We start from the raw sequence: 26,464 nt of genomic DNA on the forward strand, positions 1-26,464 counted from the left end.
ATCCGTAAAGACTCAATTATAGAGTCCGCGCGATAATCGGAGAAATAATTACTAGAACCACGCGATAACGTGGAACGATAAACAGGAACAAGACGGGCGATAAACAAAAAATGAAGCCAGAGTTTCGCTGTCGCGACGCGTGACTCAATCGCCGACCAAATTCCCGATTCATAATACGTTATATTTAGAGCTGTCCACTCTTTTTCTCTCGCGGCTCGCGCATCGCGAGATCCTCTCATCAAGGTGTCGTCAAAACGTGACGAAATTATCTCTTCGACGAAACTCCGCGAGTAATTGGTAATTTCAGCAAGTCATCACGTTGGATTTATTGTCCGGCGGATAGTGCAAGGGATTCTGTTCCAAGAACGTATAATAAATCATATTTATAGCAAAAGAGATATATATTCCCTCTTTCCCTTATATTATAGGATTATAAATGTGTCAAAAATTTTTCTCTCACCAGAGAAATCCACAATCTACGGAATATCTTGGAAATTGACATTTTACGTGAGGCACATAAAATGCTAAAATATAATAGACAGTTTTGCGACTTTGGAATCATCCAAGCTCATCATACTACTCGTATACGCGAGAGAAATAAATTTTCGCCCCCTTTCCTTTTCAGAACGGATTTGTGGAGTGTTTAAAGCAACAATGCCCGAACATCGAAGGTTGCTACGCGCTGGTGGACCCGCGCGACGACGAGTGCTGTCACAAATGCACAGGTAGGATGCTTGTCCGTTCCGCTAATTCGTCTAATTATCTTAATCATTCTAATTGGCTCGGGCTTGCCCGCGGCCGTGCGGGGATGGTGAGGAAAGAAATAGGGAAGGAGTAGGGGGGTACGTCGGCGGCACGGCGCGGCGGTAAGAACGAAAGGCGAAAACTCCGCGGAATGCTCGGCCGGCGGAGCATTGTTCCCGGGGCACAAAGGCGCTTCTGTTTGCCGACATGATGATAAACCCGAGGAACTTTAGCGTCACAGCCTCTCGCGGCTGTCTCTGTTTACGAAACGTAGCTGACACATGCGCGGACTTCCACTTATCATCCACTATTAATTATGCTAATGATGACGTAAGTTCGCTTGCCGCATAGCGCCTGCCAAAGACGAAATCTACCCGGAAAGTGTTTCAATGAAATATACACCGAAAAAAAATCTATATATAAAGATAAATCACGAAACATTGGGAGTCAAACGTAATATTGTAACTAACAGCATTACTAAACAGCACACGAGATAAATATTTCCATATTTATCCAAAAGCTAAACATATACATTTGATTATTTATTCAAGTGTGCCATTTTGAATTACATACAAACACAATCCAATAAAATTGTTTTTGTTTTATATTAGAACAAGACTAATTTTTGAAATGCCAAATACGAATCTGGTTTCCAAATTGCTACTTCACAATTTTTAGAAATTTGCAATTAAATTTACACAAGAGTTATTTTTGTGTACTTCGTCATATTCTAACTATATTCTGATGTATTACATTCTGAGGAAGTTTTATTACAATTAAGTATGCATCGTAAGAACTTTTTGCCCTTAAAAAGAATTTTTTGTGTCAATTAATAAGATATGTAAAAGGAAATATAGGGGAGGGATCCCTGTATGTCATTCTTGCTAATATTTAAAAATTCCAAGATTTAATTTTTATTTGCTGTACTAATTCCATCATTTTGAATTTATCAATTTTAATATTAAAATGCACTCGTATTCAGTATCATAAAAGATGTCTATACATAAATTTTAGTAACAATCCGGATATTTTTTAAATTCTGTCAACCGCTATATTAAAATCATTATTTTAAATTCGTTATTTTTAAAATCGAATTCATATTCAGCAACCTAAAAAAGCTTCAAATTTAAATAAACATATCTAAAAGTTATTTTAAATCTTATTTACAGCTTTTTATACAATAAACTCCCTATTTAATCATGAATATCTTATTATATATGTGAATATATCATATGAATACGTCATATCTTATTTTATCACAGTCAACAAAAAAATTTCCTTTTAGGGCTGAAAAATTTAAACAATATATTTAATTCTGATTGTAATAAAACTTCTCTAGCGCGTCATACATTGTAGTCACAATAGGATAAAATACATACTTACATAAAAATAATTTTTTTGCAAATTTAATTATAAATTTCTCAAAATTATGAAACAACATAATAGAGCAATTTAAAAATTGGATTCGTATTCAGCATCCAAGAGTCTGCAGCAAATATCAGTTTTGTTCTAATTAGTTACGATGTTTTTTTTTTACCGTGCAATAGTCTTGACTTAAATTTGATAAAATGTGTAAACTATTTAACATGCGATTTCGAGCACAAATGATTGTACTCAGAGGACTGCGGTCACTTTTACGTATCGCAGGGTGCGTACAGAACGGCATTTATCATGCTTCGGACACGGAATGGACAGAGGAAAACGATCCCTGCCAAATATTCACCTGTAAAGCGGGCGTCATTACCGAGTCAAGGCTACGATGTTACACGCCCTGCTCTCATCCAAAAGCGGCTCCACCTGGCCAATGTTGTCCCATATGCGAAGGTGCGTAACTTTTTCTTCTTTCTTTGCACGCTTTAATGTTGCTGCTGCTGTTGCTGCTGCTAATTACCCACGGCAATCTCACAAATATTTCTCACGATCCCCTGAATATATCCCACCGCGCAATTAAGACTGGAATGTTCCGCCGATATAACGAGGGGAGAACGATAATGATTGAAAATTACAGCGCCATTTCAATCCGCTGAAAAACAAACGGACGATAACGTACATATGTTGTAATATTCTCTTTTTCTTTTTCTTCAAGAATTCACGTAACTCCGTAAATTTAACGCGACGTCCCCGTATCGTAGACAGCACGACGGTTTTTTTGTATAGCGCGTCTTTTCCGCGTTGATATATGTGTTTCGCATAAATTCATATTTTAACGCAGTCAAAAGTACAGTGACTTCACGTCCGAAGACAGAGAAAAAAAGCTAGACGCGCGAAATATTCGAGCGTGCTGCATTTTGCAGGATGCTTGGTAAATGGACAGAAAGTAACAGAGGATAGGTCAGTGACTACGACGGAGGATCCCTGTGTAACTTGCAAGTGCAATAAAGGACATCTCACCTGCGCGAAGCAAGCCTGTCCTACTCTCAATTGTCCTGCTTCAAGGATCGTCGACGAATCCGGCGAATGCTGCCCGTACTGTCGAGGTAAAAGGAATTATATAACTTTTATTATTCCAGATAAATATCGCGCCTCTGCTCTGAAAAGAAATTATCTTTCTCTAAGATAATGAACCTTCGAATTGTGTGTGTTTAAAAAAAAGGTTTATTCCTTACAACATATTTTACAATAAATTTACAACATTTTAAGATGTTCGCAGTTTTATTATTAAAACTGATCAATTTAATTTGAGTCAATTTAGCTTGATATTATTTCCGGATTCAGATTGATTACCACAACTGAAACTTCAAGTCCGACAATACGCGCGCGCGCGCACGTATTAGTACACAATTTATTAAAATAAAAGATTCTATATCAATTAAAAAATCGATATAAAATGATACATCATGTTATATAATCTGGTTACGTTATTTATTATTATTTACTATTATTATATTTTTATTATTAGCAATTTTTGTTTATTTATAACTTTTATTTTATATTGCTCATCGTTGTTTCTTATATTAATTTATTTTTAATTTGAAATATTAAGCACCGAAACCAAATACATAATAGCATTTTCTTTTCTCCTTGTGACATTTCTTACTTTTATTTGCACATATTTTCAATTCAGATTCGATAATAACACGTTATTAGTCTTTTACGACGTACAAACTCGCTAAGTATAATATATAGGTATAATATTAAAGATATATGTATGTTATAGAGATGGGAGATACGGGATTGCCTTATTGCGTAAGCATTCAATGCCGAACGATCGAAATTAATAGCGATCGGAGTTTTATTTCGACATTTTTCAAAAGGAACATTTTCTAGGCAATTGCACAAACAATTAAAGTCACTTTGAATTTATAGGTCATTCCGATCTCTCTCACAATACCAGAGGCGCGAACCGGTTTTATACGAATCTGATTATTTTCCAATGTCGCAATTGCGCAAAAACCAGCCACATGTACACGTAATATTATGATTGTCATCTAGCCATCCAAGAATACGAGCTGCCATTTAACCGTGCATATCTCACTGCAACTTTCAAATTCTGCGTTATAAATATAATGCAAAATATGAAATATATAGCGATATTTATGGATCGAATAGAAATACAAGCGTCAAGATTTGCATAAATTAAACAATACTACATAAAATTAGCATAAAATTTGTAAATATCATTGCCTACAAGTACGCACTTGTGGAGCTCACTTGTAGACTGCAGATAACATTAGACAGATACGGTTGCGGGTAAGAAAATAATTCGTAATAATTGATAAGCACGACAAGAGAACGACTTAGCAAACTATTTTGCTTATAGCGCGATCATGTGGTAGCGTATGTGTGTATGTCAAGAAAAAAAGTTAAAAGATTAAGAACACACTGCTTCTGTCACACAGGCAGCGCAAGATTCTTTTCTCCTCCGAAAGGTGCGTGCATGCTCGGCACGCGTTTGCATAAATCGGGTACTGAATTTTATGTGGATCACTGCACGCGTTGCACCTGCGACAATTCGGCAATCTCGTGCGTAAGGGAGACCTGTCCGGTACTGGAGTGCCCCAGAGAGCACCAGGTGACACAAGTCAACCGTTGTTGCCCACAATGTTCGCTCGTCGAGGAGAGCAGAGCGTCTTGCTCCTACGGCGGAAAAACTTATGTGGCGAGTATCACACGCTTTTATTCGCAATCTTATCCGTCGCGCAAGCAACGTGATTGCGAAATGAGAAATTGAACTGAGAGAATCGTATAGTTGCGAAATTTCGACGTATAGAAGTTACATAATCAGAAACGAAAAAATAATACTTGAATAATAGCATTTTGATCCTAATTAATTAATACCAATATTCTTTTAAGTAAAACATTAATAGTGAAGTTGCTCGAGGTATTTTTTCGTATATATTTACGTTGCTTACGTTAGGCGTTCCGTCTTGTCGTGGTTTAAACGAGCTTTTTTGTCCTAGGCAGGATGGCGAAAATTGGAAGCTGGACTCCTGCAAGACATGCACCTGCAAACAGGGCAAAGTGCGCTGCGCAATGCCTCAATGTCCACCGATGAACTTTCCTTGCCCACCAAATTCCAAGTTGGAACATCCGGAGGGTCAGTGCTGTCCCCGATGTGTCGAGCGTGAGTCTCTTAGTGGTTATCACATCTTACACGTCTTACAGGAATGAAATACGCATTTAAGACATTCCAAAATTATTAAAATTGTTTTACAGGTGACGGAGTTTGCACGGTTTTCGGAGACCCTCACTATCGTACGTTTGACGGTAAATACTACAGCTTCAAGGGAGCGTGCAAGTATCAACTGGTTACCGATTGTTTCTCACACACATTCAGCATACGCGTGACCAATGATGCCAGAAAAACGAAGTTCTCAGCGTGGACCAAAACTATCGCCATAAAGGTTCGTTAAATTACATAATGATTTTAATATTGTAATATTTTAAAATTTTAGCAGAGGGATGGATTTAAGCATCACTTTCTAAAAATAATTTTGAATAAATATTACAAAGGGTCATATATAGAATATTATTATCGCAATTTCAAGTTTTACCAAGTCACTCATGTGATAAAATTGTCTATTCAAATATCAATTTAATTCATAACTTTTAATTGTATGCAAATGAGACTATATATTTCGACTAATTAATGAAATTGCGAAATAGAGTCTACTCTCAGGTGCTGCTCTCTTGGTCTATTCAAGAAGAATCGTATTAAATCGAAAGAAAAACAATTTTGTTCTATTCATGTTTTTGTGTGATTGTGTTGCAGATCGGCAATTTGAAAGTGAATCTTGGCCAAAAAATGAGAGTAAAGGTAAACGGAAAGAAGGTGGACATTCCTTATCGCATCGCTAATCAATTGAACATCAGCCATACGGACGACAGTGTGATCGTTGAAACGTGGATCGGGGTCAAAGTCCATTGGGATGGTATCAGTTTTCTTGAAGTATCCGTGCCTTCGTCATACAGGGGTCAACTATGCGGTCTCTGTGGTAACTTCAATTCCCAAATCAAAGACGACTTTACTGCGCGGAATGGACGAGTGGTGCAGGATCCACAGCAATTCGGTCAATCCTGGGCCGTGGGTGACATCAAGAAGATGTGCACCCGAATCCCAAGATTTGGAAATACTACCAGACAGAAACGTTGTCGAGACAGAAAAGATCAACGGTATATTTTATACAATCTTATTTATTTTTTTATACATACACGGACACATACATGTATATGTATATACATGCGCGAGGGTAGAAAGTAATCTACAAAAATGTATATAAGAAGACCTCACATCTGTTTTATCACATCTCTCAACATGTTTACGAAACAGTATAATTTCTAAATTTAAATACTGTATAACTCGTAGAAAAATCAAGAAGACCCTAAAATAATACATATGCAAACCTCCTACCTTCCCACTTGAACCCCTTCGAAAAAGGGTCCCCTTCTTGGTTCCAGCATTTTTACGCACTTGTAACAAAAAGTAATACGTGCAACTCGTGCGGATCAGGTTTCTGCATTTGTTACACAGTGTACTGTTTCATGTCTGTGTAGTGTAAAAAACAATATGCATGTATCAAAAGCAATACAAATTTTTATAAATGATTAACCATTTTCAACTTCTCATAATTTTTATGTAAAACAAGAAATTAAAATTATAAATTAATTAAAAATTGTAATGGTATACGATATTTCAATTCAAAAATCTAACTTTTATTGCATTTAAATATTTCTGTAAATGAACATAATTCTCTTTCTTTCAAAGTTATTTAATTTTTTGTTTATTCTTGATTTTTATATAAAATTGCATTTTATAGTATTCACAAATTTAATAAGGAAATACCATTACGAATTAAATCAAATTTCGCATATATTAATAAAATTCTAATAAACATTTGTGCAAAAGTTTATTTATATCCATTTATTTGTGAAAGTTATTTATTTGAAACTGCAAAATAAAATTTGTTTTACTGCATAAGCATTATGAATCAAATTTTTTGTTGTTCTTTTTTCTTCTTTGTAACTGATTTTAAAGCCAAAATTCGGATATTTACGATCAAAATTTTTTGTTGCTGAGTCAGAAAAAAAGAATAAACCTAAGAAACCTGCAGTTTTTAAATTTCCATAACTTTTAACTGATATTGCAGAACCAAAGTCATCATTAATAATATCGCCAACAAACGTTTCCAAAATCTATTTTATGCCTATAATTCGAAACAGATGTTTCTGTCGCAATGCTATATTAATAATTAATTTCTCTGCGATTACAGATTGTGCACTCGACTGAAATCACAGATCTTCTACCCCTGCCATAAGAAGGTGAATCCACAGATGTATTACAAAGCCTGCCTTCAGGATATGTGCGAGTGTCCGACCCAGCACTGCTACTGCGAGTCCTTCGTGGCGTACGCGCACGAATGCAAGCGACTCGACATCCCGCTGCCGCACTGGCGAAAAGCCACGAGGTGTCGAACCGTTTGGGACCAACGAATAAGTCAGACGAATTTCGCTCGCCGCTTACATTAATCGCACGCTTTGTCCACCGCCGCGTCCAGCCTCTAGAAACTCCCCCCTCCCCCCTTTTAAGAGACGTACAGCGAGAACAGCCGCATCGAACTTGATGTACATTCTGCATGCATTTAGGAAGAGAATCACTCTATATACGACCTTATTCCCTTTCTTCCCTTTTCTTTTCTAAGATAACGTTTTAGTGTACGCGAACAACGAAGAAGAGATACGATGCTGGAACAGAAATCTTTAGAATTAATGTGCCTGTGTTTTTGTATATGAAACTTTAAACGCAGGCGCAAGAAAAAGAACAAATTTCTCACGGAAATTCGGAAATTTCTCTCTTGAAATTCGGAATCGATTTCGGAAATCGAATTTCCCGTTGAGCGAGATAAAGTTTCCGATTGAAAACTCAGTGAGCGCGTAACACAAAGAACGTGGCACTCTTCTTAGTACTCCGTGACATGTACCATGAGGGATTAATGCAAAATAAGTATTCATAAATGCTTATTTATTCGTGAAGCAGTGTAATGCACGTGGCACTTATAAGTCCGTCGTCTATAATGAGAAACGGCAATAGACTGTTAATGCGGTAGAAAATGTTTCGCTGCTTGCGCTGCAAATGTAATACGAACAACTGTACGTATGTCGGCTGACATCGGAATAATCGTGATGTTGTATTACGACAAACGACATACGTAACTGTTAACAATGATGAAGCAGAAAAGCAGTTGAAATTTTCACTCGACTTCGCTGCCAGCTTACGTCTCCTCTTCGACATATTCTTCGTGATGTTATCTTTTTATTCCCAAGAGCTCTTTCTGCGGGAGCGCGTAGACCGGACGCGGCGGAGTGCTCGGCGAGAATCTACTAGTCACCACTTCGTATCAATATGCATTAACGGTAAGTTCCTGTGCCCCCATGTTAATAATGTCGAGTAGCGACTAGGGACGCACTCGAGCCGGAGTAGTACTCTTTCATAGTTTTTGACAAGAAAAAGAAACTTCAAGCTTCGTATTAATAACACTCGCGTGAATGAATTATACGTGAATAATAATTATGCAAAATTATTGCGCAAGGAACATCCTTTTGCCGTCGAACGAAAATCTGTTTTGTAAGTTTTACGTGAATTCTGGAACAGTATTTTTTTTGGAAAAGAGAAAAAGTTTAATATCTGACTCGTCCGTAATCATTCGTAATATAACTTGTATTGAAAAGATATACTCTTCAAGTTATATTTTTTTTCCATTATTGTAGTGTCTTTAAAAGTTATAGAATAGATTTAAAATTTACAAACATTTTTTTTATAAATCTTTAGACACAGAGTGTAAGATAGAAATTAAACTACATTTATGAGCAGATTTCGCATTTTTAAATAAGAAAAAATACATGTAAATTAGTTTTAAGTTTCCTAAAATTAACATACTTTTGCAATTTGAGTCATCGACCGGTTGTATAGACCTATAACTACTGTTTTTAACAAGTCGAATTCATATCTGATTATTATTTTATTCTTATAGCAAATTTTTTCAGTCAGACTCTGACTTGAGTGCCTCTAGTAGCGACTATTCTCATCGATGCGGAGCGGTGGCGATTTCGCGCTCATTAGTACGGAAATCTCACGGCAGCACAAGTACACAGCCATGACACCCGGAAAACATGGATCTTACATGTGTGTATGTGTACGTCACGATTTTATGTCGCGAAATCCCGTAAATCCGAGAGGAAGCATCGCAAGTCAAGCTAGAGTCGTACAAATGTCGGAGAACGTATAATCTTGCACAGAGCGAAGCGCAAAAAGTAAAAACTCATATCTAGAGTTAAAATACAACTTGATACCATTTAATCCTGAATTTTTTATATCATAGATGTAGCTTCGCGTGCGCCATTCTGAACCGAGAATGGCACGTCTAGTTCTAGGATCGTCCCTTGTCCGCGTGGGATTATTATCGAACAAAAATTGATGTGACATACCATAATTGACGAAATGTAGTATCATTGATTGTGTTGTAATCTCATAATTATTATCGGCATTTCTTAATAACTGTAAATGCTGCCTTATGAATTTTATAATATGTACTTCACTGAAAAGCTTATGTACGAATAAACGTAGGAGTAGAATTCTAACAAGACATGTACCGATATAAAAAATGGAATCAATATACTTGAATTCGTGAGGAATTCTCTTCGAGGACTTTACCAATTAGCAGCAGATGACGATGTCTTGTAATGTTTCGGAACACCGTGCAGTATTTCGGCCGATGAGCAGGCTCGCGGCATAGCATGTACATCCCAATTTAACGCAATCGATCGATTAATCTCATATATATATATATATATATATATATATATATATATATGTATGTATGTATGTGTACGCATATAATGTATGTATGAACTCGCGGATCCTTGAATCCACAGATTTGTGCCTCTTACATTCGTTTTGCGGATCTCCGCATTTACAGATTCGCAAGTTCAACGAATCATCGACTATATACGACGCATCGTAGATTTGTCGTTTCTCAAGCTCTCATTTTCCGTGATCTTTGATCGACTTTAAATCCGGAAATACGCAATCGCAAACTTACATAAATTTTTTTATACGTCCAGCTCCTTTAATTCACGAATTCACAATTCTACGAATTTTCTTTTGCTTCATAAATCACGCAATCGCTCTCTTGGGACGTATAAATTTTTTATTATCCCCAGATCCATATAAATTTCCACGGATCCGGATACACCGATACTGATACATTCGCCCCGAATATAATAAATTCGCAATTCCACGAATCGCGCCTGCACCCACGAATTGTGGTTCCACAAATATATATTTCTATTTCTATGTCCGTGGTGCCATGGATCTCTGATCTCATCGTAGATTTTCCCATTTTACACAGATCCTTGGATTCACAGGCCCGCCATTTATCAGACTCTTACATTTTCGTTATGTAGAATTAAGAGGGAATATTTCCCTATTTTGTCTTCGATGACGAGTACACCTTTTTTATATTATATATACAACATATATCTAAGTAGCGTATAACGTAAATGTTTCTTTATACTTTAGTTTTAGCGAAGCGTTTGTATATAGAACAAGATTATTAAGCGAGTACTAAACACATACTGGTTTCGATAAGTACGATTTTTAAATGCATCTTTACTTATTAGTATCCCTTTTTTATTCCGCGTTTCAATTTTCCTTTTTTTTCCTATTTTCCTACTTCCTACTTTTTCATCTTACTTTTACCTTTAGTAAATTGTTACAAAATTTTGCAAAAGAAATTGTAGAACCATTTTACTAGACTATTACTTTCGTGAAAGGCAACAAGAAAACAGTATCTTTTTAACTTACATTAGCAAAAATGTATATATAGCCGAAATACACTGTAATTAATTATCAATGAAGAGTTTCGACGAGGAATCAAACCAACACTGTATACCGGTTAGTCCAAAGTGTTAGCTAATTTTTGACGACTTTAGTGTAGAACTTTTTAATGTAAAACAGAGAATTGCGAGCGTAATAAATCAATTATATTCGTAAACATCATATTTCTATAAAATCGCCTTTCTTCTTCTATAACCTCCTTTCTCTCTCAAACGTATGTCAACGCTCTATAAGCGTTATATCGTTAAAATCAGTTTTGTTGGTAAAAATTGAAGATGACTTCGATCATGTTCCGATTAATATATTGATTGCCACTGTATACTTAGATAATTTTGTCCCTGATATCATTTCCATATATCTATTTTACAGTTTGTTCAGTGAAAGGCACAATTTTGTACAAAGCTACAACAACATCATTTGTCATAGACTATTTAAAACCTTAAACTATACGTTTCCAATATTAAGTTCAATTGAAATTCCGCTAGAAGGGACTTATTGCTTTAAATCGTCTACCTCAAAAAGATGTGTCATTTTGATCTATCTTGAAGAAATTATTAACTTACACTGAATAAAAACTGCAAAATTATATCGATGGGTTGGCTTGCATCATCTCCAAATGCAAATCCTACAGAAAATGTGTGATCGTACATCAAGATAAAACTTAAAGAAAAACCAATGTACATCCTAAAATACCTGTCACTGCTAATTAGAAAAATTTGAAGCTCTTTGCCTAAATATGCTAAAAATTTGGTTGAGCAGAAAGTGCAAATTAATAATAAAGGCAATTAGACTTTTACTGGATAATTGTACAATAGCTAAATTATTTAATAGCAACTACTTTCATCTAAAAAAAATTAAACCCTAAGTTTTTTTATATCTGATTATGCCAAACATTTTCTTGTTGAATACTGTAAGTCAAGATTTTACATACGTAATATTTTAATACAATAATTACTCTTTATTCTTTATCAAAATGCAATAAAAACTTCTAATACTAAAGAATCAAATTGGTGAATAATTCATTATTTAAATATTATCAACTGCGAGTTAAGAAAAAAACAGCAATATTAATTTTATTGATCGAATTGATCTATTTTATAAACTACTACATCAATAACGCATAACACGTATAAATAAATTTTTAGATTTTAAATAAAGTTTTTCCTTGAGTTTCGTTTTAAAATTTTATCTTAAAACTCCTAGATTATTTCTAAAGAAAAAGTATCATGTAGCTGAAGCTAGCAGCCAAAGACAGCAGCCAAACGTCGAGCGGCCAGGGCCAAACGTCATATAAGCGTTTCCAGGAGACACCATTCAATCAAACGTTAAAAATTTTCTGGTTATGAGATTTTTAACAAATTTTAAAAAATTTACATAGGATTTAGTCATTATAATACATAATCAATCATTTGCGACAGGTTTTAATTTAACAATTGTTATAAATTTTTTAAGCTAATTTTTATCGTTTTCCGCGCCTCACGCCTAAATGCAAAGTACAATTTCCTTCAAATTTGGCTAGAAATATCTTGCCTTAACGCACAATAGACTGATCGGTCATTCGCGATCGTTATTGTTTAGTGGTTTTTGAAATTGTTAATTATGTTTGTCAGAAAAAAACAAAGAACGCTGTCTCCAAATTTCTGCGAAAATATTTTTTGAAGTCTAGAACTTAATTAACCGTATATGAGACATTTTTATGAAAATGCACTTTTGCAAAACATAATTGATTACCAGAATAATGCAGCGATTCTTATTGTAAAATACATTACTGCTTTTTGTCGTAACCAAAGCCGACGACGAGAACGTAGCGGTTTCACGGCTCCAAACAATAAAAATTAATTTAAAAAATATTTTATAACAATTAAAAAAATGCACGTCCTCCCGCGAATGATCGATCAGTCGATTATGAGTTATGGAAAGATATTTCTCGCCAAATTTGAAGAAAATTGTATTTTGCGTTTAGGCGTGAGGCGCAAAAAACCTTAACAATTAATTAAAAAAATATTTATAACAATTAGGAAAATGCACGTCCTCTCGCGAATGATCGATCAGTCAATTGTGCATTACGGAAAGATACTTCCAGCCAAATTGGAATGAAATCGTATTTTGCGTTCAGGCGTGAGGCGCAAGAAACAATAACAATTAATTTAAAAAATATTTATAACAATTAGGAAAATGCACGTCCTCCCGCGAATGATCGGTCAGTCGATTGTGCATTAGAGAAAGATACTTCCAGCCAAATTTGAATGAAATCGTATTTTGCGTTCAGGCGTGAGGCGCAAGAAACAATAACAATTAATTTAAAAAATATTTATAACAATTAGGAAAATGCACGTCCTCCCGCAAATGATCGGTCAGTCGATTGTGCATTAGAGAAAGATATTTCCAGCCAAATTTGAAGAAAATCGTATTTTGCGTTCAAGCGCGAGGCGCAAGAAACGATAACAATTAATTAAGAAAATATTTATAACAATTAGGAAAATGCACGTGCTCGCGCGAATGATCGATCAGTCGATTGTGCATTACGGAAAGATATTTCCAGCCAAATTTGAAGAAAATCGTATTTTGCGTTCAGGCATGAGGCGCAAGAAATATAAACAATTAATTAAATAAATATTTATAACAATTAAAAAAATGCACGTCCTGCGGCGAATGATCGATCAGTCGATTGTGCATTACGGAAAGATACTTCCAGCCAAATTTGAAGGAAATCGTATTTTGCATTCAGGCGCGAGGCGCAAGAAACGATAACAATTAATTTAAAAAATATTTATAACAATTAGGAAAATGCACGTCCTCCCGCGAATGATCGATCAGTCGATTGTGCATTACGGAAAGATACTTTCAGCCAAATTTGAAGGAAATCGTATTTTGCATTCAGGCGCGAGGCGCAAGAAACGATAACAATTAATTTAAAAAATATTTATAACAATTAGGAAAATGCACGTCCTCCCGCGAATGATCGGTCAGTCGATTGTGCATTAAGGGAAGATATTTCCAGCCAAATTTGAACGAAATCGTAATTTGCATTCAGGCGCGAGGCGCAAGAAACGATAACAATTAATTAAGAAAATATTTATAACAACTAGGAAAATGCACGTCCTCCCGCGAATGATCGGTTAGTTGATTGTGCATTAAGGAAAGATATTGCCAGCCAAATTTGAAGGAAATCGTATTTTGCGTTTAGGCGTGAGGCGCGAAAAACGATAAAAATTAGTTTAAAAAACTTATAACAATTGGTAAATTACAAGTTATGTCGCAAAAGATCGATTATGTATTACAATAACTAAATCTTATGCAAATTTTTCAAAGTTCGTTAAAAATGTCATAACCAGTGAATTTTTAACGTTTGATTGAATGGTATCCCCTGAAAACGCCTATATGACGACCCTGGCTGCTCGGCGTTTGGCTGCTGCCTGTGGCTGAGCTTCAGCTACATCAAAGTATCTACGTAGATCATGTTTTTATCGGTTTTTGTTCAATACAATATTTAATTTCCGAGAAACAAGAGGAGGTCCTTTTAAGTATCTATGCCTATATGTTGGTTTCTCTACAATATTATATAATAATAATAATAATAATGTTATAATTATAAGGTTAACTACAAATTTTAATAACACATTAAATAAAAACGATAAGGATTCAATATGTATAAGAATTCAATACATATTTTTTATTGTATATAAAAAATATATATGCATAATTATAATAAAATTATTTACTATATTTACAACAAGGAATAATAAATGTGAAACAAAGTTTAAAAAAAAAAAATAATTGCCTTAATGACTAAACTAAAGTCAAGAACTAATGTATAAATTTATAAAACATATTTAAATCAATGTACATTGCATATATTAATAATAAAAATCCAAAATAAATTTTTGATTAAATAAAAATTCGTACATCAAAATAATACATTAATCAAAAAAGAAGAGAAATAATATAAAATATACATTTAGATATAGTATATATTTATTTATATAAAGACATTTTTCGACATTCAATATGTTTAAAACTTTTCAAAGTTGTATTATTACACGTTATGCCTTACCGTTTTAGACCAGAAAAATTTCATGATAAATGTTGATATTATATTTCAAATTAATTAAAAAAAATGAAATAAATTATTCTGAAAATTAAGCAAATATTAAGCAAAAAAGAAAGATATTTTTTATTTTCTTCGGAAAATATATTAAAAATTTTGAGAAAATTTTTAAACATTAATATTGAAAATTACTTTTAACGAATGCAGACGAAAAACCACCAAAACTGCGTTGAGGCGCAAGGCTCTAACAAATCTTATGACACGAGAGATTCGGAACTTTTATTATGATATTATAAATGCACAAAACATCTTAAAAATATGTATATGTGTAAATATATGTATAATGTATATTATAGAGCGTAATAAAAAAACGATAGAGTTTATTACAGTATGAGAGAATAAAATAGTAGTAGAATGCTACGCGCGATCGGAATTATCTTTGCATACATCTTTGACTACTTTTTATCATCTTCCTTATATCTGTTTTAATTCTTCTTTCCTTTATTTACTATCTCTTTTTTTAACTTAAGTGCTAAGTATAATGTATTAATCAATTGCTCAATTATATCTCGCTATTACGCGCGTGGTACATACGCATCTGCAACATTGTTAATTAAATTAAGATGTAATATTTAATTCAGTTAATTAATAGATAAAATACTCTTAAAAATTTCTTCAAATTTTACCACGAAAAAAATTAATGTATTAGGGATACCAAATAGTAATTTTATTTTTATTCATAATGTAAACAATATGTAGTTTTGTTAATGTAATTTATTATTTCATTATTTTTTAAATTCTTTTCTCAAAGAAGCTAATTCTGTAACTAGCAGTGCTCGATTATTGTATATAACGAAGCAGACGCAATAAAAAATTAAAAAATTTTAAAAATTAAAAAGAGTTGGAAATATTTTCCTCATTGACCATATTTGCTCCATCAAATTATCTTTTTCTTGATTATAATAGAACTACTTTTTGAAAGAAACAAGTTTTATAAGAACAAGTGATGTTAGACATTTTTTTTTAATTGAAGTCAAATAATTTTGTGAATAATCATAGAAAAAATAATAGCGATTACTAAATAAATAAAAAATTATATTAATAAAACTACATGATTTATGAAAACATTACTTTTTGGTCCTTCTAATATATGTTACAAGGGCAGAAAGTATTAGATTACAGAAGTATTAAAAACTTAAAGAATAATTTCTTGTATTTTATTATAAAAAACCATATAATAAAGTAAAACTTTTACTGTATTATAGAAATATTTTGCACAAACTTAAATTTAATATATTTTATTTAATTTTATATATTAATTTTTATCGCGCGCGCGCGCCGCAAATGCGTTACGTGTACTTCATCACAGTTCACGGTTTTGAAACAAAGATATCTTACTTTCAACGAATATTTTGTTTCCCCTTGTTGAAAAAATATTTTAGTATTTTATACAACAAAATATTGTAATAAATACATAACAAAATGTATAATAGAGACATAATGTTAATATTAAAAATCTACATTTAATTTATAATTTTTCCCTGTTAACAAATTTTAATTTATTTAAAAATGCAATATTTTTGTTTAATTTTCTTATTCAAAATCGTGATAAACAAACGCGCGTACTCGCTGTCGAGATAGCACAGAGAGTTCAAAAAGAACTCAATTGTATGTCATCAATTAAGAATACTTTTTGAGATGCAAAAAAAATTCATAATTAGTGACATACAATTGAGTTCTTTTTTAACTCTCTGTGCTATCTGGGTATATTAATTCTTCTAAATATATGTCGTATCAATAATAACGTAACACTTTCTCCCTTACCTTTCAAAAAATCAAAAAAGATAACACCTAGAGTGAAAGATCTAGAAAGAGAGACAGAAAAACGACAGCGCAAAGAAAGTAAATAAAAAAAAAAGAGATAGACAATAGATAGATATGATTGCCATAAATTAATATCATATTTCTATTAAAAAAGAAAGCTGGCGTAATTATTATACAATCACTTATTTGACGTTCTCATTAAAGATTTTACTACTTTATTGTCAAACCAATCCTTGTTCAGTGATCAATTATTTAAAAATAAATATAAACTCATTGATTTTATAAAATTTAGATATACAAATTATTTTCTTTTTATATTTATTAGTGCTGTCATTGGACCAAAAAAGAATAAAATAGTAACTACTCTTTTTAAAAAAAGGTAACTTTTTAGTCATTAAAATAATAACAAAAAGTGACATCTTTTATTGAAATAATAATTTCAAAATAATTAAAAGTATTTAAGCAAAACAAAACAAAACATGTACTTTCACTTTCTGGATCGATCTTTCGATAATTCTAACATGTAGCAAAATTTTTTCATGATTTGATAGTTTACAATAAGGAAAAAACAGGAGTTTAACCGATATAAATACACACATCTTGTACAATTGCATTAAATAATATATATACACACATATATATATATATATGTATATATATATATACATATACATATATGTATAATATATAATTTATTTTATTAAATACAATAAAATAAAGATTTAATGTAATAAACAAATAAAATAAAATTTTAAATTTTTTGTTAGGAAGAATTATTAAAATGTATAAAAATTTACATCCATATAAAATTAGTAAAATATGAATAAAACGTTTACCTTTTACTATCAGGAAAAAGATGATTATCCCATTTCGAATGATAATGATTTTTTAGTGATTTGTAAAAAAAAGTGACTTAAGTAATCGAATAGCTACAACGACGTTTAAAAATAGAAAAACATGAATTACACAAGTTTTCTAATGTATTGGTTTATCAAAGAAAGATCGCATCTATGATAAAATAATACTCATTCAAATTTAATTTTATAAATGTACATGTGAAAATAAAAATCATTTTTCAAATAATATCATGACATTGAAATGTTTAAAATTAAATAAATTAAATTAATAAATATCATTCTTATTAACAACAGTGTATAGTGTTGCCAATCAGATATAAACTTATTATTATTAAAATGATAATATTCGTGGTACTAAATTAATAAAGTTAAGAAGAAAATTCTTACAAAATTCTAGTTTTACTCGATCACGCTTATTAGAATTTACAGCTTAATGACGCATTCTCTCTCTCTTTCTTTCTCTCTCGTAAATATATGTATTAATGACTGCGACTTATTAGCTATTTCTATTGGTGCCTTCTTATAACGCCAAGACCAGATTAAAAATCACTACAAAAAGATGCCACAATCGTAGCAGTGAAAAATCCGTTAGATAGATGCACGTAGGAAGAGGAAAAAAGCAACAGCCGCCTCTCTCCTCATGAAAATTTGAATATTTTAGTACAGAATAGATTTCGAGCGCAAATCGCGCAGCCCCGCGCAAAAACCAATCAGGAGTTATTCGTGTTAACAAATAATCGAATTTAATATCGTAAAATAATATTTATTATATAAACGGTGTTGGGTTTTCATGGCTGTGGATGTGGAATTGGTATATTTTTCATCTTGACGGATGCAGAAATTTTTTATTATGTTCTTCAAAGTTGCTATAATATCGTGGGCAAGCAAAAACTGTATTATCATAACATCCGAAGACAGGAACAAATACGACGAACGCAGGATGTGCAGAGAGCTAGTATGCTAACTATCACATTGACTTATAATAAGTAATATAATCGTGTATAATACAATGCATATATTAAAATTATATTATAATTACCCACACAGCACTGAAACTTTTCAAATATCTCAGAAATATTTCAATTAAAAAATTAAATAATTCATGAAAGTTGTGAAATATGTTTGCAACGTTTCTGAAACAACTTTCTGGAATAGCAAAATGTTCAAGATTTTTTAATTTAAAACTTTATAAAAAAATTGCTAAAAGGGGGGGGGGTTAACTGTAATCTTCCTAAAATATTATCAAAGTTACTAAAATGACTTAAATTTGCTTGAAGTATTAAGTAATTCTCTAATTATAAAAGATTTAAGAATTATTTTTGCAGTATATATTAACTTTTCTTCTCTAGTATGTACTTAACAAAATTAAAGCATTATGACAAATTATGTTCAAATATAACAATGAGTCATAATAACATCAAAATGATATAAAAATGAATCGTGATTGATCGAAAACTTAATAATTACTTTAGAACTACTTTGTTATTTTAATATAATGATTTTTATTCTGTTTAAATGTTTTCAAATTTTTATATGTGATAGATTTTAGAAACTTTTCTGTTACAACATTTTATACATTTTGCAGAATTTTTTCAGAATTGTTGCACATGAAATGTGAAAAATTGAAACTTTTCTGAAAACTTGCCACAACAATCGATGCTGTATGGGTAGCAACGTATGACTGCGAAAGAATAACAAAGTTCTGATCGACTGTTAAATTGGTCATAACGTTTCGAAATTATATCGGACAGCCCGACACAAAATGAGAACATAATTTCGCGGCGAGACTGCGCGAAATCGCCCGATCAAAGAGCAAGAACCGCCCGCTGAAAAAGAAGGGCGAAAACTACATTAAATCTTTTATTATCTCAGAACACGCTCAATAATAGTAGTGATAGTCTCAAGTTATAAAGAAACGCGAACTCGTATCCTTCTACCGTGAGAGTAATTTTAATAGCGTCTAGCCGTGATGAAAGAATATTCTTATCGCAAATAAGTTCTTAATTTATAATAATAAGGAACAAATGTCTTTAATTAAACAATCTTTCGTAATTTACACATTAAGTGACAGATAAGAAATTAAAATGTTTAAAGATGTATCACACGTACAATTCCAGTAAAGTAAATTAAAACTGAAAATATGTTATAATATTTATACTTTAAATAAATTATGTATACATATAAAAGTGCCGTGTAAATAATATTATACTTTATTAACAATACATTTTTATAATTTATTTATAACTTTATGTTATCAAAAATTATTTTTAAAAATGATGATAAAAATCTTGATTTTGTTATATGTATATGTATTTTAAGTATTCAAGGTGATTTACGCAAAGTTTTATTGCAATTCTGAGCTTAATTGTTCTATAATTAAACATACAAATAAATTTTATTTATCTATAACAATTTTACAAAAATCATCTTAAACACTTAAAATACTAATATTAAAAAATTCTAATTTTTGCCATAATTTCTTAATTATATTTCCATTAGAGTACATTTTTATTTCTTATTAAAATAATTTTTTATCCAGGTAGAAAATTGCCGCCAGATTTTTTGTGTTATTTTTAAATATAATATAGAACAATCTATGATTTTTCATAATTTTTACTTATTTTAAAAATGTATGTAATACATCCTTTATCGAAGAATCATAAAACTTCATAAGACAAACAACGGGAATGAGGAAGAGGATACGAGTTCGTCCTTGAATCTTTATTTTTATACATATATCGCAACTCAACGAACGATTGCGACTGCCTTCCTACTAATGATTTGTTTTCTAAGAACTTATAAAGGATGATGAAAATATGATTATTTCGTCGCTATAGATTCTTGAGGTGCAGGAAAGTCATTATCTCTTTTGGCCTTGGCATTCTTGTAATTCGTCATAGTCACATCAGTTACACAACTACATTATACGAATAATCGAAAGAGTCGCTCGTCGAGTTGCCAATACCAAATGTATAAAAACGAAGGGAAAGCCCGCGTCGAGCTCAACTACGTCTACATTAATTACGCGCATTAATCGATAATGATTATTATTCATATTATTTACCTTCGTTTCGTGCACGTATACCATGACATCGAAACAAAGAAAAAGACACAGGCTCGAGGAGAAAAACATCGCGTGAGTATATTTTCTGTTTTTACTCGCTTTTTACTAAATCTCTCTAAGCTCCCTCCGATGATCGTGCCCATCTCAACGAGACGAACAAAGAAGTCTCGGCAAGAGAAGGCGCATCCAAGTAATTACAAAGATGCACGAGGAAAGCGCTAAGTGGATCAAGATGCTATCCTTGATCATTTCGATTGTCAGACAATGCAAACTTAGTTATTTGCGCGCAAACATTCTCTTCTACATGTAACGATACGCTTCCAAGAAAAGAATTTCAGAATATAATATACGTCACGTAAAATAAGATCTATTCAAGCATACAGCAAAAAACTTTATGTAATTGTAGAGAGTTACGAGTTTAATCGCATATTCTTAACGTATCTCATCTCACATAAAACGTTATCGTGTCGAATAATGTTGCACGGCGTATTACATCAGCGAGAAGTGCATAAAGCTTTATATACCAGCTTTATATACTGGCGTTCATATTGTCGATTCTTCCCGCATAAACGTGTAACTATTGTGTTATACGATTCCGTTTCCGTATTATTCGACGCGGCAATCGTTCCTTTTATTATCAATATCGGGCCATGATCGACTCAGCGCACCCTCGACTCGCATCGAAAAACGTTCCGTCATTATTTACTGATAATAGTGTGTATATATATGTATATATATACACACGAGTTTATCGAGCATGATACCTGTAATCCTATCCGCGTTCCCATTGAAGAACGGAGAAAAACTAGAAAAGACACTTCAGACTTGTGCTTCCGCAACAAATAAAGGAGGAAGGAAAAAGAAAAGCCATACACGGCCCGTATTTACGTAAGTATGAGTAAGTATATATGTGTGAGCGTATTTTTACGTTTACATATGTGTGTCAATATGAGAGTTGACCTCGACATAGCACTAATAAATTCTTTACCCGTCGTGAATCCGGAGAATCTAAGGATCCAGCTCTAAAGATCCGCTACTTAAGAAGATTAAACCGATGAAAAGTGCAACATTAACGAAATATCGATAGAAATTTATAATGTATAATATATATATGTATATATATAATGTATATATAATCATATATTCATTCACATTCGTCCAATATATATATATTATATATACTCTGGAAGGCGACAGTAGAGAGACTACTGAAGTAAATGCATAATAATATTCGCAAAGAACGAAGACATCGATTTTGAAATATCTCCTTTGCCAGTCGTAATACTTTTCTTCATTTTTTTTATTGCAGGAAACGCATCTTCCCACATGTACTATTTCTCCGTTCGTCAGTTTCGTCCTTTCCTTGTGACAACTATATTTAGATTCATTCGATGAACTCTCAGCATCTACGCCATGCTTCTTTCTCTTTTTTATATCCTCTTTTTACAGAGTAAATAACACAAACGTACAATCAGCAATTGCTTAGAAATACACCAAAGACTTGCGTAAATTTCTAGTGAGATCCAAAAATGATAGAGTCCCAGGTTCTCGCTTGTTTTTGTCATGAGAATGCTACAAAGATTTAGAGAGATAGAGCAAAAAAGAGAGAGAAAGAAATTGATAGAGAGCAATAGAGAAGAATGAAAGAGAGAGCCCTAAGTGATAAAAAGGGAAAGAAAAATAAATGCCGAGGAATGAAGCGAAGAATGGGTACAAGCCTAAGAAAAAAAAATGTTCACTTAAACGTGTTGCACAAACTCTGGATTGAGATATGAGAAACCCATAAATTCCGTCTGGTCCAAATTCATCATGAATAGCTTATCCGTGGGGGTCAAATCTGTTTTCTCCGAGGTAAATTGTTTGTCGAAATTACTCACATCCTTGCGATGTTGCTGCACAAATAAGGATAAATCATTTTAGACATTTTTCAAAGATATAACTGCAACAAATACTTACAATTTTTGGCTTAAAAGGAGGTTGCACCTCGCGATTTTCTATTTTCTCCCAATCAATACGCCGGAAAAATGCGTGGCTTCGTACGTCATCCTCACCACGCATTCCGCATCCTAATCTCTTGCTCGGATTTTTCGTGAGAAACTATAACAAATATATTTTACATGAACTAAACATTTTTAATTAGCTAATACATCAGTACATTCGAAAAAGGGCACTTTTGTTAACAATTTTTATTATTATACATTAATTTTTAGACTTATTTACAATTCATAAAATTTACATTGTAATATAAATAGAAATGTTATTGATTTTTTGTTGTACAATTTTTTTTTTATCAAACACATTTTACTAAATTTTTATATTTTCGTATACGGAATTTTTAGAATTTGTATGCTAATTGCAAACATAAAGTCAAAAATTTTAAAACATAAACTTTCATAAAACTTCAATATTTCTCTTAATAGTTATTTTAGCCGCCATAATACATCTGCCATTTACAATTGTCCAATTATGTGTAATTTAAAATTAACAAAAATATTAATAAGATTTCAAGATATGTTTATTAACAATTGTATTTTAAAATATTTTTTCAAGGATCAAAGTTTTGAAGGATATTTTACTTATAACTTATTATAAATACAAAAATACATATATAGCGTTTAAACTTATTTAAATTCCAGAAAGCTGTTGAAGTAATACGGATATATAGTAGACACGCGTACCGCTTTACAAACTTCTTTGGCTTCTTTAGACAGACTTTTCGGATAACTGACGTTGTGATCCGTAATTGCGGAAAAAAGTTCATCCTCATCCTCGCCGTCGAACGGTGGTTGACCTACTAACATCTCGTAGAGTAATACACCGTAAGCCCACCAGTCCACGGACTTCCCATAAGGTTGGTATAGGATAATCTGCGCAGAGAGATGAGAAATTCCAACAGGTAAAACAAGATCAAAGTTTCATCTTCTTAAATATTCCAAAATTGGCGAAAATACATGTACAATTAATTTACGTTAAAGTTAATACATATCATATGTCCTAAACAATCCACACAAATTTTTGTGTTAATTTAACATAAAATAAATATAATAAAAGATAACATTAATATTATGTAAAAAAATAACATAAAAATATAATGGTCATAATTTAGAAATAGATTGTAATTGTGTATATCTTCAATAAAATTAATATTTATAATATATTAACGTATGTATACATTAATTTATCTTTAGAACGTTCCAAAATTATTTTTAGTTATTCATTTATTCATAAGTTTATTTATTCACAAAGTACATTATTTTAATGCTTAAAAAATGTTGAACATTAATTCAAGACAAAATAATTTAAATAACATAATCACATTATATTAACTTAACGCTAGGATATGTTAAAAATTTTACACGGACTAATAAAAAAAACGACTGGTTTTGACAAATACCAAATATATTTTCTACTATAAATTTATATGTTACAATATTTGAAGTTAATTTTCATTAATAGCAAATATTTCGTATTAATATATAATATATTTTAAAAATAAAAAATTTCTCCTATATTAAACTCCAAAAACAAAGTATCACCTATAGATTAATTTAAAGTTGACTTCAGCAAGCGATTTTAATTTGAAGCTAAGTTGCGGAATATTAAAATTTCAAAAGTTGTAAGAAAAGGCAATCTATCTGCACATTTCTGTCAAGAGAAAATTGGTTAAAAGTTCACAGGAAAGGATAGTGTATCCGTCATCCACACGCCAACATTCTACAACATTTGTTCAAGTAAAGTTTGTTTAAACATTCACCTCGGGCGCTATGTAATCGGGTGTGCCGCAAAAGGTCTTGGTAGTTTTGTCTCCGGTGATACCTTCCTTGCACATGCCAAAATCCGCGATTTTTATGTGACCGTCCTGATCCAGCAAGACATTGTCAAGCTTGAGGTCGCGGTAGATAATGCCACGCGAATGTAAGAAGAACAAGCCGATTGCTATCTCAGACGAGTAGAATCTGTAAACATAAAGTGCAAAGCCGACATGTACTTATTAAGATCATTCGCGATTCTAAGAACAAAATTTATACAAGACCGCACAAAACACCGTGAATACGAATAAAATAATGAAATTACGACATTATAGTCGCGGTTAACGAGTAAAAAATAAAGGTCGTGACGATGGTGACGATGATGACGAGGCAAAGCTATGCGCGCGTACGTCCGCATCGACGAGACAGATCTCCCGGGTACAATCGGTTTTCATTTCGTATTCGGAACGTGTTGAGAAAGTTCGACAACGTGAATCGCTCGAGAGTTCCCGTCCTCGGTGTTCCCACGTCTCTCACGCTTTAATAGAGTTAAGGATATCGATCCGCAAGTTAAAGCGGAACACGTTTATGAACACTAAAATACTCACACTGCCACTGGCTCTTTAAATTTGCCACACTGCTGTATTTGGTACATCAGATCGCCACCGTTCACGTATTCCATTACGAAATACAAGCGATCCTGAAGCGGAAAGCAGAAAACAGATCTTTCAAAGCCATAAGCAAGTGTTTCAGTGTTAATCTTTCATTGCGTTTCGCATCATTCGTACATAAGAAAGCTGATATACTCTTTATTAAACGTGTCTCATTGCAAAAATTTTAATAGATAACTTAATAAACGGATTATTCGATTTAATAACGAATCAATCTTTGAAAAGAAAAATCATTATTTTAATTTAATAATTTAAGTCTTTTGACTTAATAGAAAAAGATAGATATGTACATAAATAGATAAATAGATATAAAGAGAAAGAATTTTAGTAATTTTAAATATATTCAAAATATTTTATATATAATATTTTATGTAAAAATTGTATAACAGAAAAATTTAACATAGATATAAGATAGAAATAAACAATCGCAGCTGCAATTCATAATTATCTAAATTAAAAAACAAATAATTTAATCACTATAAAAGATATATGCAATCTAAACAAACAAAAAAAATACTATATGTACCATCGTTTGAAAACAAGAATGCAATTGCACTAAAAAGGGCGGCTTGCTCGAAAGGGCGAGTACACGTTTCTCGACCATTGTGCATTCCACATCATCGTCCTGAATAATGATATCCTTTTTCAAGATTTTGATAGCATACAACTCATCGGTTCCTTTTCTTTCCGCCAATAACACCTTAAATTAATTCATTAATTAAATAAATTGATATAATTATACGCTAGAAAAAGTTTATTAAACTAAATTTTTTCAACTGAATTAAATGTTTTCAGTTCAAGTATTTATTTATTTAACTTAAATACATAAAATATTTGAACTTTAATTCAAGTATTTATATATTTGACTGAAATACATAAATATTTGAATTGAAGAAAAATCAGTCAGTAGCAAGATCTGCTACTTTAATATAATTATTGTAATAAGTATTATAGAATATATTAATAATTCCATCAAAATGCAGTTGTTTGCAAGCTCTTAAGATTATTAAAACTTACCTTGCCAAAGCTGCCTTTACCAAGTACCATTAAGAAATGAAAATCGCTAGCTCGTATCAGATCACTCTTTCCCATGTTGTGTGGTACATCCTTATCCTGTGCCGTATGTGTCTTTTTCGTCACCGAAGTTTTCTAAATAAAATTAGCAAAAAATATT

At 32.1% G+C, this 26,464-nt stretch overlaps 2 protein-coding genes across 4 annotated transcripts in view; one reads left to right on the forward strand and one right to left on the reverse strand.

Annotated features, from left to right (window-relative positions):
- Nucleotides 1-11,241, forward strand: part of LOC105832292 (BMP-binding endothelial regulator protein) — a 49,638-nt gene extending 38,397 nt beyond the window's left edge. Inside the window, exons 4-12 of one of the 2 annotated variants that reach the window (XR_001138730.3) lie at nt 626-725; nt 2,392-2,568; nt 3,039-3,221; nt 4,584-4,843; nt 5,149-5,308; nt 5,401-5,588; nt 5,957-6,357; nt 7,455-8,595; nt 9,213-11,241. Coding sequence is in view for 1 of the 2 variants with exons in the window: in XM_012673110.3 (XP_012528564.1) it covers nt 626-725; nt 2,392-2,568; nt 3,039-3,221; nt 4,584-4,843; nt 5,149-5,308; nt 5,401-5,588; nt 5,957-6,357; nt 7,455-7,710 (1,725 nt within the window). In the remaining variant the exon portion in view is untranslated. Of the gene's footprint in view, nt 1-625; nt 726-2,391; nt 2,569-3,038; nt 3,222-4,583; nt 4,844-5,148; nt 5,309-5,400; nt 5,589-5,956; nt 6,358-7,454 lie in introns of both variants that reach the window. The other variant, XM_012673110.3, reaches the window with a different exon arrangement.
- Nucleotides 11,242-18,553: 7,312 nt separating this feature from the next.
- LOC105833362 (protein kinase C, brain isozyme) overlaps nt 18,554-26,464 on the reverse strand; it is a 96,400-nt gene continuing 88,489 nt past the window's right edge. For both annotated transcript variants that reach the window (XM_012675057.3, XM_036283252.1), the window contains 7 exons: nt 26,308-26,439; nt 25,817-25,990; nt 25,228-25,319; nt 24,625-24,826; nt 23,549-23,737; nt 22,827-22,967; nt 18,554-22,762 (listed from right to left, as the gene is read on the reverse strand). In XM_012675057.3, coding sequence (XP_012530511.1) covers nt 22,610-22,762; nt 22,827-22,967; nt 23,549-23,737; nt 24,625-24,826; nt 25,228-25,319; nt 25,817-25,990; nt 26,308-26,439 — 1,083 coding nt within the window. In that variant the 3' untranslated portion in view covers nt 18,554-22,609. The remainder of the gene's footprint in view (nt 22,763-22,826; nt 22,968-23,548; nt 23,738-24,624; nt 24,827-25,227; nt 25,320-25,816; nt 25,991-26,307; nt 26,440-26,464) is intronic.

This window comes from Monomorium pharaonis, chromosome 2 (assembly GCF_013373865.1).
Source record: "Monomorium pharaonis isolate MP-MQ-018 chromosome 2, ASM1337386v2, whole genome shotgun sequence".
Classification (NCBI taxonomy): domain Eukaryota; kingdom Metazoa; phylum Arthropoda; class Insecta; order Hymenoptera; family Formicidae; genus Monomorium; species Monomorium pharaonis.